Source organism: Pygoscelis adeliae, unplaced genomic scaffold, assembly GCF_000699105.1.
Source record: "Pygoscelis adeliae isolate BGI_AS28 unplaced genomic scaffold, ASM69910v1 Scaffold75, whole genome shotgun sequence".
Taxonomy (NCBI): domain Eukaryota; kingdom Metazoa; phylum Chordata; class Aves; order Sphenisciformes; family Spheniscidae; genus Pygoscelis; species Pygoscelis adeliae.
This window is the reverse complement of record NW_008824772.1, coordinates 805,441-819,427: the sequence shown is the minus strand read 5'-3', so window position 1 is coordinate 819,427 and position 13,987 is coordinate 805,441. Positions and strand designations below refer to the sequence as shown.

The following is a 13,987-nucleotide window of genomic DNA, read 5'->3' as shown; positions in this document are numbered from 1 at the left end:
GAGCTAAATGTGTCACAATGTACAAAGCTGCACAGCCTCTTTACAACAGTCAGCGTAACCGTACAGAGGCTATAGGAAAAGTATTGACGGGTTGGAGGTACAGGTGTATGAATGATGCATGCATGGCAGTCGTCCAGGCATTTGTCTAATTTTGGTATCCTTTTCTTCAGTGACATCTTTGATGCAATGTTCCCCGTCACTTACATCGCAGGAGAGACTGTCATACAGCAAGGCAAGTGGCAGTGTTTACATTAATGAATAAGTTGGAGATGGTGAGCAGACTCTGGCCTGGTGCTCTTGTTAGTTTTTGGGGTTTTTTTTTGAAAATAATAACGTTGTCTGGATGCAATGACCCTTTCTTGTTATATTACCTGAAGCACAGTTCATACTAAAGTGAGGGTGGAACAATTGTAGGAAGATGCAGTTTTGTTGCATATGTTATCTATGGGAAAGATTGTCATTCGGTGGCTCTGTAGAACACGTTACGTCAGCTTATGGATTCGGTACGCCTTTCCAGTAATCCTGGAAATGCTGCTGATCGCCAGTAGATGTCCTCTTTCACAGGACTGAGAAGAGTGTGAAATCACCAAAATGTGAAACTTCACCCTGTAAGCCTTGCAAAATTTGTCTCTGCCAACCTTGTTAGATTCTAAACATCAAAGTTGGCAGAGATGCCAGTGCTGTGAAGCATGAATGCTTACATAGCTTTACTCTCTTTTTAGCATGTACTTAATTTTTTTTTCTTCTTTAGGTGATGAAGGTGATAACTTCTATGTTGTTGATCAAGGAGAAATGGATGTAAGCATTATTGGTAGTTTATTAATGACATGTTCATCCCTAGCAGAGGAATAGTCTGATATTTGTAGGCTTCTCCTACAGGTCCTTCCTTTAGCGGCTTTTCTCATAATAAGTTCTTACTTGCAGAAGCTTATTTTGCTTCGGAGCCTCTCTGCTCCTTAACGGCTCAGTCTGGCTGCACAGACCGTGAGTTGTGTTGAGTTTCGAAATGAATGATTCAGACACCAATGCAATACTAATGCTTTACAAGTGCAGGGTGGAGTCTAGCTGAGGTGTGGGACAGGCTTTAAGAATGACCAGGCTTTTTATTTTCCAGTCCAACTAATCTGTAGCTTTCTCTGACAGAGACTTTGTAGAGATTTTATTTCCTATCAGAGGGTCTCAGGAGTCTACGTGTGTAGTCGCTGTGCGTGTGATGTAGAAGAGAGTCCCTTTGTAAATGAAAGTAAAAATTGTGGCTGGTGCTGGGGTTGGCTGTGAAGTGTTGATGAAACCCTGAAATGGTCAACTCTTGACTGTACAGACGTGAGAATTTCCCTTCGCTGTAAAGGAAATATGGGGTGGCAGGAGCTTCATGTTGTCTCTGACCAGCTCGCGAGACACCATGGGCCTTGGCTTATCACCATGTACTGCCTTTCAGGTTTACGTGAACAGCGAGTGGGCAACCAGCGTTGGTGAGGGTGGAAGCTTTGGAGAACTTGCCCTTATATATGGAACTCCCCGCGCTGCAACTGTCAAAGCGAAGACGAATGTGAAGTTGTGGGGCATTGATAGAGATAGCTATAGAAGGATCCTGATGGCAAGTATTTTTCTAGCTGATGTGTGGCTTATGCCATTGACTCAAGTAACTGTGTGCTAATCCGGAGTCATGCTTTTGGTTTTACTGTTCACTCAACTTAGACTGGTCATTTGACCTTCTGTCTGTACCTTCTATCTCCTTTGCTGGAGTTACTTATTCAAAATCCTGCTATTTCATTTGTAATCAGAAAGCTGATCACTCAGCATACTCAGTTTATCGGGCATGGGGCCATGGGGAATCTTGCATTAGTGAACAAAACAATAGCAAGGCAATATTAAACTGACTAAAAATGTAATGCCTGCTGGTTAGCTTGTCAGATGTTTTGATTCTGCTCTCTATTTAGCTTGCTATTTGTAAGTAGTGTGTGTGAATAACGGTTGTAACTAGAGCATATTTGTGAATTTTGGTAAGGTTATACAGTAAGAATGCATTTAAGAAAGATTCAGGCTGCAGTAAATGCTAAGTACTTTATGAAGGTTGCTGAACTCTGAAATGTTACTGAAATAATTAAATTTGAAAACAATCTTGTGGGTTTGGGGTCTGTGAGACAGGATACAGTATGTCTGGTTAAATATATTTTTGTCTTAAGTTTTATTTGAAGTCTCATGTAAAATGTGAAGTAGAAAGAAAACTTACTTTGTGCTTGGGGTTTTTTTTTTTCTTGTAGGGGAGTACTTTGAGAAAGAGAAAGATGTACGAGGAATTCCTTAGTAAAGTATCTATATTGGGTAAGTGAGAAGATTTTTGTTCTGAAGTGGAATAAATTGCCATATTGTAATAAAGCTGTTATCCAGCATTATGATGATTACAGGCTATTGTGGTAGTCTGTTAAAACTGACTGCAAAGCCTGTACTGCTTTTCTGCGTCATTCCAAAATAATTCTAATTCTAATTCAGGTCTTGATATCTGATGCACAAATGTAGCCAGGAATAGGTTGACCTCTGTATAAGGACAGAGCAAAAAGTATAATTTGTGCCATGAAAAGATAATCTATTAATGAACTGTTTACTCTGTAGAATCTCTGGACAAGTGGGAGCGTCTCACGGTAGCTGATGCATTGGAACCGGTACAGTTTGAGGATGGGCAGAAGATTGTGGTCCAGGGAGAGCCAGGAGATGAGTTCTTCATTATCTTGGAGGTAAGATCAAGCTCAGAACTTTACTCACACACCCCCCACCCCACCCCCCAATATGGCTTATTCTGCCCCTAACTAGACTCTTGGAGAAAAACAAAATGTAAGAATGTACTTGTAGAGAATTGCTAAAGAAATATGATATTGCTGGACATGCAGAAGCTTATATTTAGTTTTGCTATTTTTACAAATGGTACTTCCAGGGAAAAAGTAACAAATTTCTGGCTGAAACCAGTTTATATTTTCAGAAGACTAGAGACCTGTTCTAGATAGCTAGTAATGTCTCGCTAGTGGTATCATTTGTCTTCTGTCTGGTTTTTGGGTGGGTTTTTTTTTTTTGCTGGACATACTGTAATATTCTTAGTATTATGAGGAAAAACAGGGAGAAATCAGTGCTTCAGCTACGTAAATACCCAAGACGTTTTACACTCAGAGGAGGGAGGACCAGCTGTTTTTATAGAGCAGTCTGGTGAACTATGCAAGGACTGTGAAGTGGTTTTTAAAGACTGAGACATCGTAACAATTGTTTCTGCAAAACAGCTGATTCCTTGTGGAATTCAATGTTTCAAGTGATGCTGGAAATTCCAATTGTTTAATTGCTGTGTTTTATTAAAGGGCACAGCTGCAGTGTTACAGCGTCGATCAGAAAATGAAGAATTTGTTGAAGTGGGCAGACTGGCACCTTCTGATTATTTTGGTGAGTTATGTAGTGACAACTACGGTTACATACACCACTGTCACCATTTTACCTGTGCTGTATTGATGACTGCTGTGGATGGTAGTGATGGGATGGATTTGCTTAATTACTGTTTTGGCTTACTCTTGTGGTTTCACTCAACGTCAGGTGAGTATTAGAGTTATTTGGCACTCAGGGGTGCATGCATGTCACAGAAATGTGATTGTTCTAGGGTATCTTAGTTTAGAAGGGGCTTGGTGGTGATTTGGTCAGACCTCTCTACTCTGAGCAGAGCTAACTTTGAAATTGCATCATGTTGCTCAGGGCTGTGTCTGGTGGAGTCTCTTGTGTCTCCAGGGATGGACGTCCCACAACCTCTCTGGGCAATTTCTTTCACTGTTTAACCAGCCTTGTTGTGAAGAATTTTTTTTCTTTGTACTTGACAAGAATTTCCTGTTCTGCAGCTTGTTGCTTTCTCTCTGCCTTTCAGTGTGCAGAGAGCAGTCTAGTTTTGTTTTTACAATTTGCTCATTATGTAGCTGAAGGCAGCAATAAGATTCCCTCCTTAGCCTTCTTTTCTCCAGGTCAGACTAACCCAGCTCCTTCAGCATCTCTTTGTACATCCTGTGCTGCAGTCCCCTAACCATCTGGGTGGCACTGCTGGACTTGCTGTGCTCTGTCACCATCTTGTACTGGGGACCCTGAAACTGTGTGGTACTCTGGACGTAGTCTCCCAAGTGCAGATCAGGGTCTTTTCTCCTTCTGTTGAAGGTGTTCTCGCTCAGCTAAAAGTTATGTGGTACATAAAGCTTATGTGTGCTGGCAAAGAAAAAGGCCAAGAACCTATTATAAATATTTACTTGTGAAGACTTGGAAATAACCTTCATGTGGAACTAATCACTTGTCTAGCCCATGTTGATTTCTTTTGAATCACAGGTAGGGACTGGATATTTATGCTCACAGAGCATTCTTGGGGTATAATGCAACAGTGTATAACAATATATTCCTGGCAGCCTTAATTTCGGTTCAGAAGGGAAGCGGCTTGCAGTTCTGAAACAAAGAAAGCAACCTGCTTAGAACCTACTATTTAATGTTTAAATACTTCCACCCTTTATAAAACCCCCCCCCCCCCCCCCCCCAAAAAAAAAAAAACACCAAACTTTTTTCTCATGTTTAAGGTAGGTCCTCTCTCCTAACTGAAGTGGGACGTACTTGAGAGTGCACTAATAGTACTGGATGTGACCAAAGGTCTGCTTAGCTCAATATCTAGTACTAGATTTTTGTTCTACGTATGTCGTTTTGGTCTCTTCTAATATTTCCCTTGATGTGTACTCTTGAGTTTCCCATTCTTAAACTAAATGTTATCTCTACCATTGTGTTCGGGTGCTGCAGACCTGTCCCCCACGGGTTTAACTCTCCCTTAGAACATACTTACTCTTTTGCAAGCCTGTGTTTTGGAGGCTAGCGAGTTCAAGTTTTAATTGGGCACAGAGGAAAAGTTTTTCTCATTTCTCTTGAACATCCCTTCTGATAATGCAGGCAGATTTATTCTCCAAGGAGCACTGAGTTCTGTCCTCAGTCCTGAACGTGAAGGTAACCAGCCCAACTGCTTAAAAACAAACACACCCAAAAGTTGATGCTGTGGTTTCTTTCATGCTTGTCACTAGGATCGTTAGGGGTAGCTGTTACCACCAATGGAAACAGGGGCTTGTTGAAAACTTCATTTCCAAATATGTTGTTTAGCAGTTGTAACAGGTATTTGAAACAAAGTTTTTGGCATCTTTGTGCATAACTTATGAAATGGAAAACCAATGGGACTTCAAGATACTCGTATTCCACAGCCCCATGGCAAAGTCAAATTCTTGATTCTGGCTAGCTATGTGTCAAAGGCTTCTGCCTTGTGCATTAATGTTTTTTTACTTCAATACCATGGTCTTGTCCTGAGTTTCCTAGAAATACCAGAACTGAACAGTAGCATACCTTACATATTAGAAAAATAACTACTTGTTGGCTAGGAAAATGGTGTGGTTAACTGAAACAAGACCTTTTCTTAAATAGAACCAATGTTGAAAATTCTTTAGGCTTTCTTCAGAGAGACTTGAATGTGGACAGGCTTTTTAATCAAAAAAACAAGTAGTTTTCTTTAAACTGCCTTCACAGTTGCTTCTGATGTAACTACACAGATACTTGTTCTGATCAGTGTTAAAACCTGAATTACCTTCTGTTCAATTCCTGCAGTAGTTTGAAATACAACAGGGTAATTTCTTCAGCTTTCTTGCACGTTGATTTTTAACACTGTTCACACTTTCCTGTTGCCCTAGGTGAAATAGCTCTGTTGATGAACCGTCCCCGTGCTGCCACAGTTGTTGCTCGTGGCCTGTTGAAATGTGTAAAGCTTGATCGACCCCGATTTGAACGTGTCCTGGGTCCGTGCTCGGATATTCTCAAGCGAAACATCCAGCAGTACAACAGTTTTGTATCGCTGTCTGTCTGAAAACTTCCTATCCAAAACACGCTTCATGAATGCAGACTGCTTTATTACCCTTGTGCAGAGCCACATTGCCACTGGCATTTGCAGCTTCCTGTCTGTTTAAAAAAAGAAAAAAAAAAATTGCTTATCATGGCACTATTTTTAATTTAGAGCATATTAGTTCTGTGCTCTCTGTCCCATTAAATTAATAGAAAAAGTTCTATGGAGACGTTTGCTGTTACGGCTTCTCTCTGTGCAACAGTGTCCAACTCAGGCAAATGCAGCCTTGCTTCAGCGAGGGAGAGATCTCCTGGCACCACGCCACTTGCCATAGAGTAAGAAGGTGACAGTGGGGGGGGGGAGGGGGGATTTTTTTAAAGGTGTTTCTCAAATTGTTGGACAGATTTTAAGGCTGCAGTCATAATCTGCTGTATTTCTTTTCAAATGAGAACTGCCCTTGTAATTGAGCTTCTTGGGGCTTGGGGTTTTCTTTTTTTTTAATTTTCTGGGTACTGTAATCCTGGGTTCAATCGTGAGGCATCAGCTGCTAAGAAAGCCACAGTTGGAATTTAACAGTATAATTGTTCCTATGTCTGCTGGTTTAAGATTGCTTAGTTATGTTTTTGTCAAGTGTAAATCAAAGCTTTCAAGGTTAATAGTTCTGGTGAACTACTGCAGTTGTTACTTAATTTGCTGACTTGCTGCAACTGATTTTTTTTTTCTTGTTCTTTCTTCAGCGATAGATATGCCATTTAAAACTCTTCCTGTTCAAAGTGGCAAGAACCAAACATTACATTAAATGCCTAACTTTGGTCTCTAGTACCTAGATTGGTGTAAGAATGGTGCAGCTGTCCAGCTGTTAGTAATGTTCAAGTACTTAGGTTGGTGTAGAAATTGGAAGTGAACATTTTATTTTCCCTGTGACTCTTGCTTGCTTTGTATTCCTCAGTTGACTTTTTAAAAAATTATCATCAGTTCAGGTGACCCTTTGTTACCAGGGAAAATAAATGTTGAGTATTTATGGCCAGCATCAGTTGCAGGTGGCAAGATTGCTGGTCTATAGAGATGCCATTATTCTTGGTAGAGGATGTGAGGCAGGAAAAAGTGAATGTTTTAACTTTCCTGCCACACTCAGTTATTTTAAGTTTTTTTTTAATCGGTCAATTCATAATTTTTAAAATGGTTAATTATAAATCTAGTTTAAATACAAAAGGTGCATTCTCTTTCCTTGCTTATGGAATTTACATGGCACATATTTCATACTCACTCTTTTTTCCAAGTTCAATATGTTGCGGAGTCTTAAATGTATTTCAGTATTTACCAGCTTTGTGTTCCATTATTCTGTGCGCACCAATACTTCCCAAAAGTTTTTACTGAATTCCACGGTTCAATACTGATAGGCCATTTGTAAGGTTTCCTTTAAACTGTAATTTATATAAAGTAGCGTAGGTTTGTATTTGGGAGTGACAGCAAGCAGTTTTGCATTTGTTGTGCAACTACTTCTAACGATGGAGCCCTCATTTATTTCCTTTCTGAGGTGATACGGATTCAAATTCAATACACTTTCTCCCAGGCATGTAGATAATCAGAAAGAGTCTGCTAATTGATGCAAAATAATACTGAGGGTATCAAGCCTGTACAAAAGGTTTCGGGGTATTTCTGAACCTGAAATCCCAGTAATGGGATTTAAACGCTTGTGGTTTGAGTTCTCTATTCAGAAGAAGTTGAGTAGAGGGTTTCTGCCAGAGTCCTTAAGGAGTAAGCAAATGCTACCTTTTTTTTTTTTTTTTGGTAAAACTGTGTTCTTAAGTTTTGACTCTATCCAGGTTTTTTCTTCATATATGTTCTTTGTGTTCCTTTAAAGCACCAAAAACTGTGTAAACTAGTTAGAGCTCCACAAAAAAAATGCACATTTTTTTTATATAAGGCTTTCTAATCAAGTTTCACTACTGCATCTTTTTAGCTTGCTGTTTACTCCCTTTTGTAGTTTTACCTACAAGATTTTAAGATAAATCAGCTAAGTCTGAGTTAAATATTAATCACAGTTATAGCTTTACCTTTGTGTGCAATTTAAACATGTTTGAAACCACAATTGGCATAGTTTTGCCTTAGCTAACATTCAGGGCTTTAGAAGTAATTTTTTGCTAGTCCACCTTTAGCGAATTTATGAAGTCTATTGCCCTAGAAAGCTATAGTCAACCAGAGGACCATTTTTGTATTGTTACCTGACTATATAAGTCTGATTTACTGTATGTGCTAATATATTATATTATATTCCTTTTGTTATAGATTGTCCTAATGGCAGGTAAAGCAATAAAATGATTTAAATTCTTAAATGCAATCAGTCTCTCTTTTTTTTTTTCCTACCCCCCCCCCAATATTGTGTTTTCCTTTGGCCTTAGAGGATACAATATTAATGAGGCAGTAGAAACTAAGAAGCTTAATGGATTAGCTCTGTGTGAACTCTGGAGGCTTGAGTTCAAGTCCTAGCTTACAGCACAACTGAATCTTCCCCTCCGGAGCCTGTGGGGGAGCTCGGTCTCCACGAGCCAACCTGTGCCTGTGACCCGGGAACTTCTCTGGAGGTCTGGCACTGGGTGCACGTGACTGCTTTCGAAGTGAGAAGGTACCTGCGTCTTGCTCGAGTGTCTCTTAGCAACTCATGCTGCTTTGATCCCTTGTTAAGGTTGTTAATTCCCGGCTCAGCCGCTGTTATTGGAGCTCATAAGCTTCTATAAGTTGTCTGCTCCCATCTATGCATACCCTTAATGAAAGTTTTGAACATGTGATGATAAATCATGAATGAATTCTGGTGGACAGACAGCGAGAAATAGAAGAGGGGGATTTTCACACTACCATGAAGTAGGAAAAAATTTGAAGAGTGGTGACTTGAAGTGGCTCAGACTGGACATGTTTTACATCCAGCTCTGAGAAAGCTATCACCCAACTTTGAAGATACATTAAAAAGCTACCATGTAAAGGAGAATAAAAACAAGAAAGCAACCTTGCAAGCCCTGTTAGTGTACCAGCCATTTGAATATCCGTGGGTTTGTTTCCTTCATCCTACCCTCCCTTTCCCCCATCCCCTTGACCAAAAAAAAAAAAAAGGCTGAAAACTTTTTTATTACCTAAAATGAAACTTTAAAATTTCCACTTCCAACCTTATAAATTCACTTTTAAACTTATCTTCCGTTGCCATGTTCTTCCTGTTCAAGCAGCCAACAGTAAGGATTCCGTGACACTGACCAAATTAATTTTGGGCTTGTCACGTGTGGTAAGCACACAAAAAGTCACCGGTAGAGGGAGATACAACTTTGGGAATACAGCGTCTGTACTGAAATAACGGCCGCACCGTGCATGCCAAGAGTGAGTTAAATAATTTTATTTTCATCTGTTCTCTGTCCACAAGAGTAAAAAGGTCTGTTAGCTCACCGACGTTGAGAATTCTGTTTGATTGAGACTGTCTAAAACCTTGCTTTCGTGAAAGCTGGAAATGGAAGGACGTGGCTGAATCACAAGTCGGGAGACTAAAGGACCGTGCTGTGGGTTGGTGTGGTTTTTTTTTTTTTGGTTGGTTGGGTTTGTGTGGGGTTTTTTTGCTAATCCTTGTGGCTTTAGAATATTGGAGGAATCCCTTTGCTAAGTAGAAACACTCCATACTTCTTCATGCAAATAAATAGAATAGGCACCTGTAGGGACATACTCAAATTACGACCACAGCCTGTTCTGTAGTTTTATAGTGTGGAGAACGTGTATTGTAGAATTATTGTGGAGTTGAATTAAATGTCAGCACAGTCCCCTGTGAAAAATGATAGCTGTGGCCAAACAAGCTTTGTTCCTTCCTTGCGTGATCCAGGCACTTAGTGCCAGCGTCACCGAGTTCCCTTTAGGTTGGGCAGGATTCCAGCCCATGAGAAGATGAGCCAGTGGTAGGTGCAGCAGCTTGCTGAGAACCTGGTAACAACTGCTGCCTGACAACATTTGTACTATGGTTTTAGGATTCTCCTCTGAAAGGTCTGCAGTGCTGTAGATGGTTTTTGTTTAACTTAAAGGTTAGTTTAGAATGAGCTTCTAGTAGATTGGTTGTGGTGGTTTTTTTTTTTTCCCCCTTAAGGATGATAAATTGTCAACAAAGTTCTCGACCACTTTCCCTAGGCTGCCAAGAAGCTCAGTGCAATCGTTCTTGAACAGTTAAAGGAAAAAGCTATTAAAGAGAGCTTCAGTAATCAAACCATTCTTAAGCCTTGTCCTTGAGAGGCAAGGGGAAAACTACAAATTCAGAGATCTCCAAAAACTCCCTTCTCACTTTTTTTTTCTTTTTTGGTCTCCAGTTCCTATTGCACCTCCTCAAAATGCACAGAGCTGGTGAGGGTGTACCATTTCTGTTTTCCAGGGACTTCTGACAACTTAAGTGATTTTAAAGCTATGAGAAGTGAGAAGATGACCTGAGATAGATCCCCCACTTTGGCAAAATGTTTTCACCAGAAGTGGGCGGCTTCCTGGATCGTGAATACAGTCCTATGCCTCCGAGCAGTTTGGTTTGGTGGCTTGTTTTGGTGTTTTGTTTTGTTTTTTTTTTTTTGTTGGGGTCAAAGGCAACACATACCTGCCCTTCTCTTACAACCCAGACTGGCTCTTCCACCCATGAGGCAGGTAAAAGTAGAAGTGGTTTTACTGCCCTGTGAGGCAGTGGGCTTTTGAGCGATGTGCAGAGATCAAAGTGGAGTGGGTTGATCACTGTTGAAGAGACCAAGAGGCGACAGACAGGCTTGATGGTGAATACTGGGCAGTGCTCTTCAGTCTGACCACGCTGAATCGACATGTTGTCTTGTCTCAGTGGCAGGTACTGCCCTTGTGAAGTAAGATTGCTCTTTTCTCAAATACACAGTCTTGATTACAGAACAGAGACTTAATAAGACGAAAATGCTCGTGGCATCTCTTTATTCAAGCCTCATCCTTGGGTCTAGTTTGTGTCCTTCACTAGCAAGACCGAGATCCCGTGCGGGTTGAGCAAACCAATGGCCATGTGTTCCCCCGCCCTCCCAAGGGCATGACCAACTACAGAACAGGAGATCGCTCCTTTTCCACCAGAGAGCTGGTGTTCAGGGTGTAAAGGTCTGCTACAGTCAGACCACAACTTACCAACACACTGGCCAAGCACAGAAGCTTTGGTTGAGTACCCAGCATAGAAGCCCAGTGTGATTCTTGAAGATCTGAAGAGTTTCTCGTCTCAGTCTCCACAAGTGTTTGTAGATGGAAATTACCAGCTATTAAAACACTTGCCTTGCAGGGGTTTTCCCCACCTCTGAGCATGGGTTAAAGACTGTTTAAGTGGTCAGCTTCACTTTGTCAGATGCAGGAGCCTCGGGCTGCGTCGTGTCGTTGGCCACCACCTTGACTTCTCCATACGTGTCTATGCATTTCCTCACAGCTTTCAGGATAAGCTGTAACCGTCTGTCTAAAGCCAAGAGATGGGGTTCGGTGAGGACAGGTGCCAGGAGGTCCTGCAGGAGAGATTCCCTCATCACGTCGCTGAGCCGATATTCGGGCTCGGCCAAGAGCTGGAGTCGTAATAACGTTGTCCTCTTTATTCTGGAAAAAAAGAAATCAGACATCTTAATGCGAACTTCTCGCTGCGTCCTAGCAAGCCCCAGCTGTCTGAGCCCCTGGGTAGTAGGGGAAGGAGGGAGGGCAGAGATGGGTGAAGATACTTGACAAAGTACTGTGGAACAAAAGCTTTCCCTTTCTGAAGGAAATGAAATTTTTTTTTGCAGAAACCTCTGCTGCTTTCTTTGTTTTTCCAGACTGCAGAGTATTTGTACTGCAGACTTCTGTCATCAGAGAGAAAAACATGATAGAAGGTCTCAGTAATGAGTGTTTTTCCTCTGAGTCAAGAGATGACCCAGTTCTCCAGATTACTGCAGAGTGGTGCCATGTTCCCAAGGATGACATTTATGGGGTGGGGGCAGAGGGGGAGGTAAAAGGAAAAGGTGTGAATGAGAAAAAAATTCTTCTGTCAAAACTCTGAGCAAAAAGAGGGAACATTTCCTGGAACTAATTTAACTGTGACTTTTCACCTTAAGAGGTACTGAGACTTAAATATTATTTCCCTTTGACAGAAAGTGGGATGAAAAGCTATAATCTTGGAACACTTCTGGGAACGAAACTAAATATTCTGAAATCATTTGTTTAATCCTCAGCAAAAGTGTTTTGACTTCAGCATCTCTAACACTGAAATTAATCAGTGGTTTTAATTATTGCCCTTTAAATTTTGGTAACAAAGTAGATCGTGTTTGTGGAGCCATTCCTATTTAACTGAGCCAGAATTTTCAGATGGAAAAAGGTGTAGTCAGAAACATTTTTAACCAGCTCCAGAACTTGCCTTTGTATGCCTGTTATTTACCCAGGGCATCCATCTGGCTCTCTGCAACTCTTAACGGGACACATGCTGTTCAGATGCCAGGGGAAAGGCTTGTTGCTGCTGCTCTGCCTGGCCGAGCAGTGGCTGACTTGCACCAGGTGCTCGTAGTGCTCTGGAGCAGCCAAGCGAGGTGGTGTGTCTTTGGTCAGTGATGCCTGTTGGGTTGCACAAGGGAGGGAGAAAGGTGCTGCGACCGGCTGCCTCCTGCGCAGTGCTGGCACGGGGGCAGGTGACTTAAACTGCGGCTGTTGTCCCGGCTGCCCGCTGCCAGGCTTGCCTTAATATTCCTGCAAAAAATAATCAATTGATAAAGTGCTGAGGCTGGCAACGAGGCTTTAAATCACTGCCGGAGCATGGCTGTGAGGTTCTGCTGCTGCCAGAGAAAGCCTTATGCAGAGCAGATGTGAACTGCAGCAAACGAGCGTGCCTGCACTCTCCTTCTAGGCAAGGGGTGACTCTGAGGAGCCGCTGTGGGTAAACACCAGCTGTGTTTGCTCTCGTCTGAGCAGTGACGGGGCTTGGAGGTGGAGAACGGGATAGTCTGACCCTGTGGGGAATGGCTTATTTAATGCCGTAACAGTTACATAAGAAACGGGCAGAATATGGAAAGGAGCACGAGATGGAAATCCTGCCACCGGCCCTGCTCCTCGCCCACAGGGCAGCTGTAACCTCGCTGTTGTACTGAATTCCTGAAGATTTGAACCAGAGCCTTCTAGGGACTTCATCAGCCAAGAAGATCCATGAGCCGGGTTAACTGCGGGCTGTTTTCAGGCCTGTCTGTTCCTCGCTGAGGGTTTTGATCCTTTCAGGAAAAGGACCATCTCTTACTGCATGGCTGTATTTGTGCCATTTACTGTACTCAGAGCAATGCCGGGAGAGGAGAGCAGCAGACTTCAACGTGTGGGACAAGGACTGGTGTGGGAGCTGTGAAAGGTAGCTAGAAATACCAGAAGACTTAAATCTGCTGGAAGCCAAACTTAGAGAAGAACTCAACCGGGAATGAGATGAATGTGTTTAACAGGGAAGCAAGCGGCCTGTTATTCAGCATCCCTGTGGTTTGAGTGGTCCCTCTTGTCCGGCGGGGCTGGAGGACTTTGTTCCTACTTAGGTGTCCACGGCTTGACTTCACGTAGGAACAAGGAGGTGACTCGGTGGGCTGAGTCCAGATAGTTGGTCAGGGCAGGCTGAAATCTGTGGCCTCTGTACTTACTCAAGGAAAACTTTTTCTTTCCTTTCCAAGTGTTTTTGGATGCTCCTCCACTCCGAATGGATTGGTGGCTGTGGGAAATGAAGTTCTGTGTATCTCTCTCAGGCAGCATGAGTTGCTTTTATGCTGTTCTTGGCCCTAGTTGGCTTATTACAAGGTGCGACTTGCAGGTCTTCTTACCACTGTCTTTTACAAGGAGAACTAAATTAAGAAGAGCTTCTGGGAGGTGGATCTGGAAGAACAGGAAGGATCTGACCTGTGGATCTTACTGTATACAGGTCAAATTAAGAGGCAGAGTTAATTTGAACTGCACTAAATAGGAGTTCGTGAGAAGGATTCGCTGTGAGCCCACAATTATAAATGAAAAGGCTCACTGGGTGCAAATAACAGTTCTTAAAATGAGATCCAGTAATACAAGTGTATGGGGAGAGAGTGCAGTTAACACCCCTACGCTGAGATGGAGCAGGTACAGCGAGGAAATAGG

General features: G+C 42.1%; 2 protein-coding genes across 2 annotated transcripts in view; one reads left to right on the top strand and one right to left on the bottom strand.

Moving 5' to 3' along the window:
* The window catches only part of PRKAR1A (protein kinase, cAMP-dependent, regulatory, type I, alpha), a 15,730-nt gene extending 7,515 nt beyond the window's left edge, over positions 1 to 8,215 (top strand). The window contains 7 exon segments of the mRNA XM_009323666.1: positions 171 to 232; positions 752 to 798; positions 1,439 to 1,597; positions 2,265 to 2,325; positions 2,614 to 2,735; positions 3,345 to 3,426; positions 5,727 to 8,215. Coding sequence (XP_009321941.1) covers positions 171 to 232; positions 752 to 798; positions 1,439 to 1,597; positions 2,265 to 2,325; positions 2,614 to 2,735; positions 3,345 to 3,426; positions 5,727 to 5,899 — 706 coding nt within the window. The 3' untranslated portion in view covers positions 5,900 to 8,215.
* A 2,587-nt stretch (positions 8,216 to 10,802) lies between these two features.
* Positions 10,803 to 13,987, bottom strand: part of FAM20A (family with sequence similarity 20, member A) — a 60,927-nt gene continuing 57,742 nt past the window's right edge. The window contains exon 11 of the mRNA XM_009323765.1: positions 10,803 to 11,467. Within this exon, the coding sequence (XP_009322040.1) occupies positions 11,203 to 11,467 (265 nt within the window). The 3' untranslated portion in view covers positions 10,803 to 11,202. The remainder of the gene's footprint in view (positions 11,468 to 13,987) is intronic.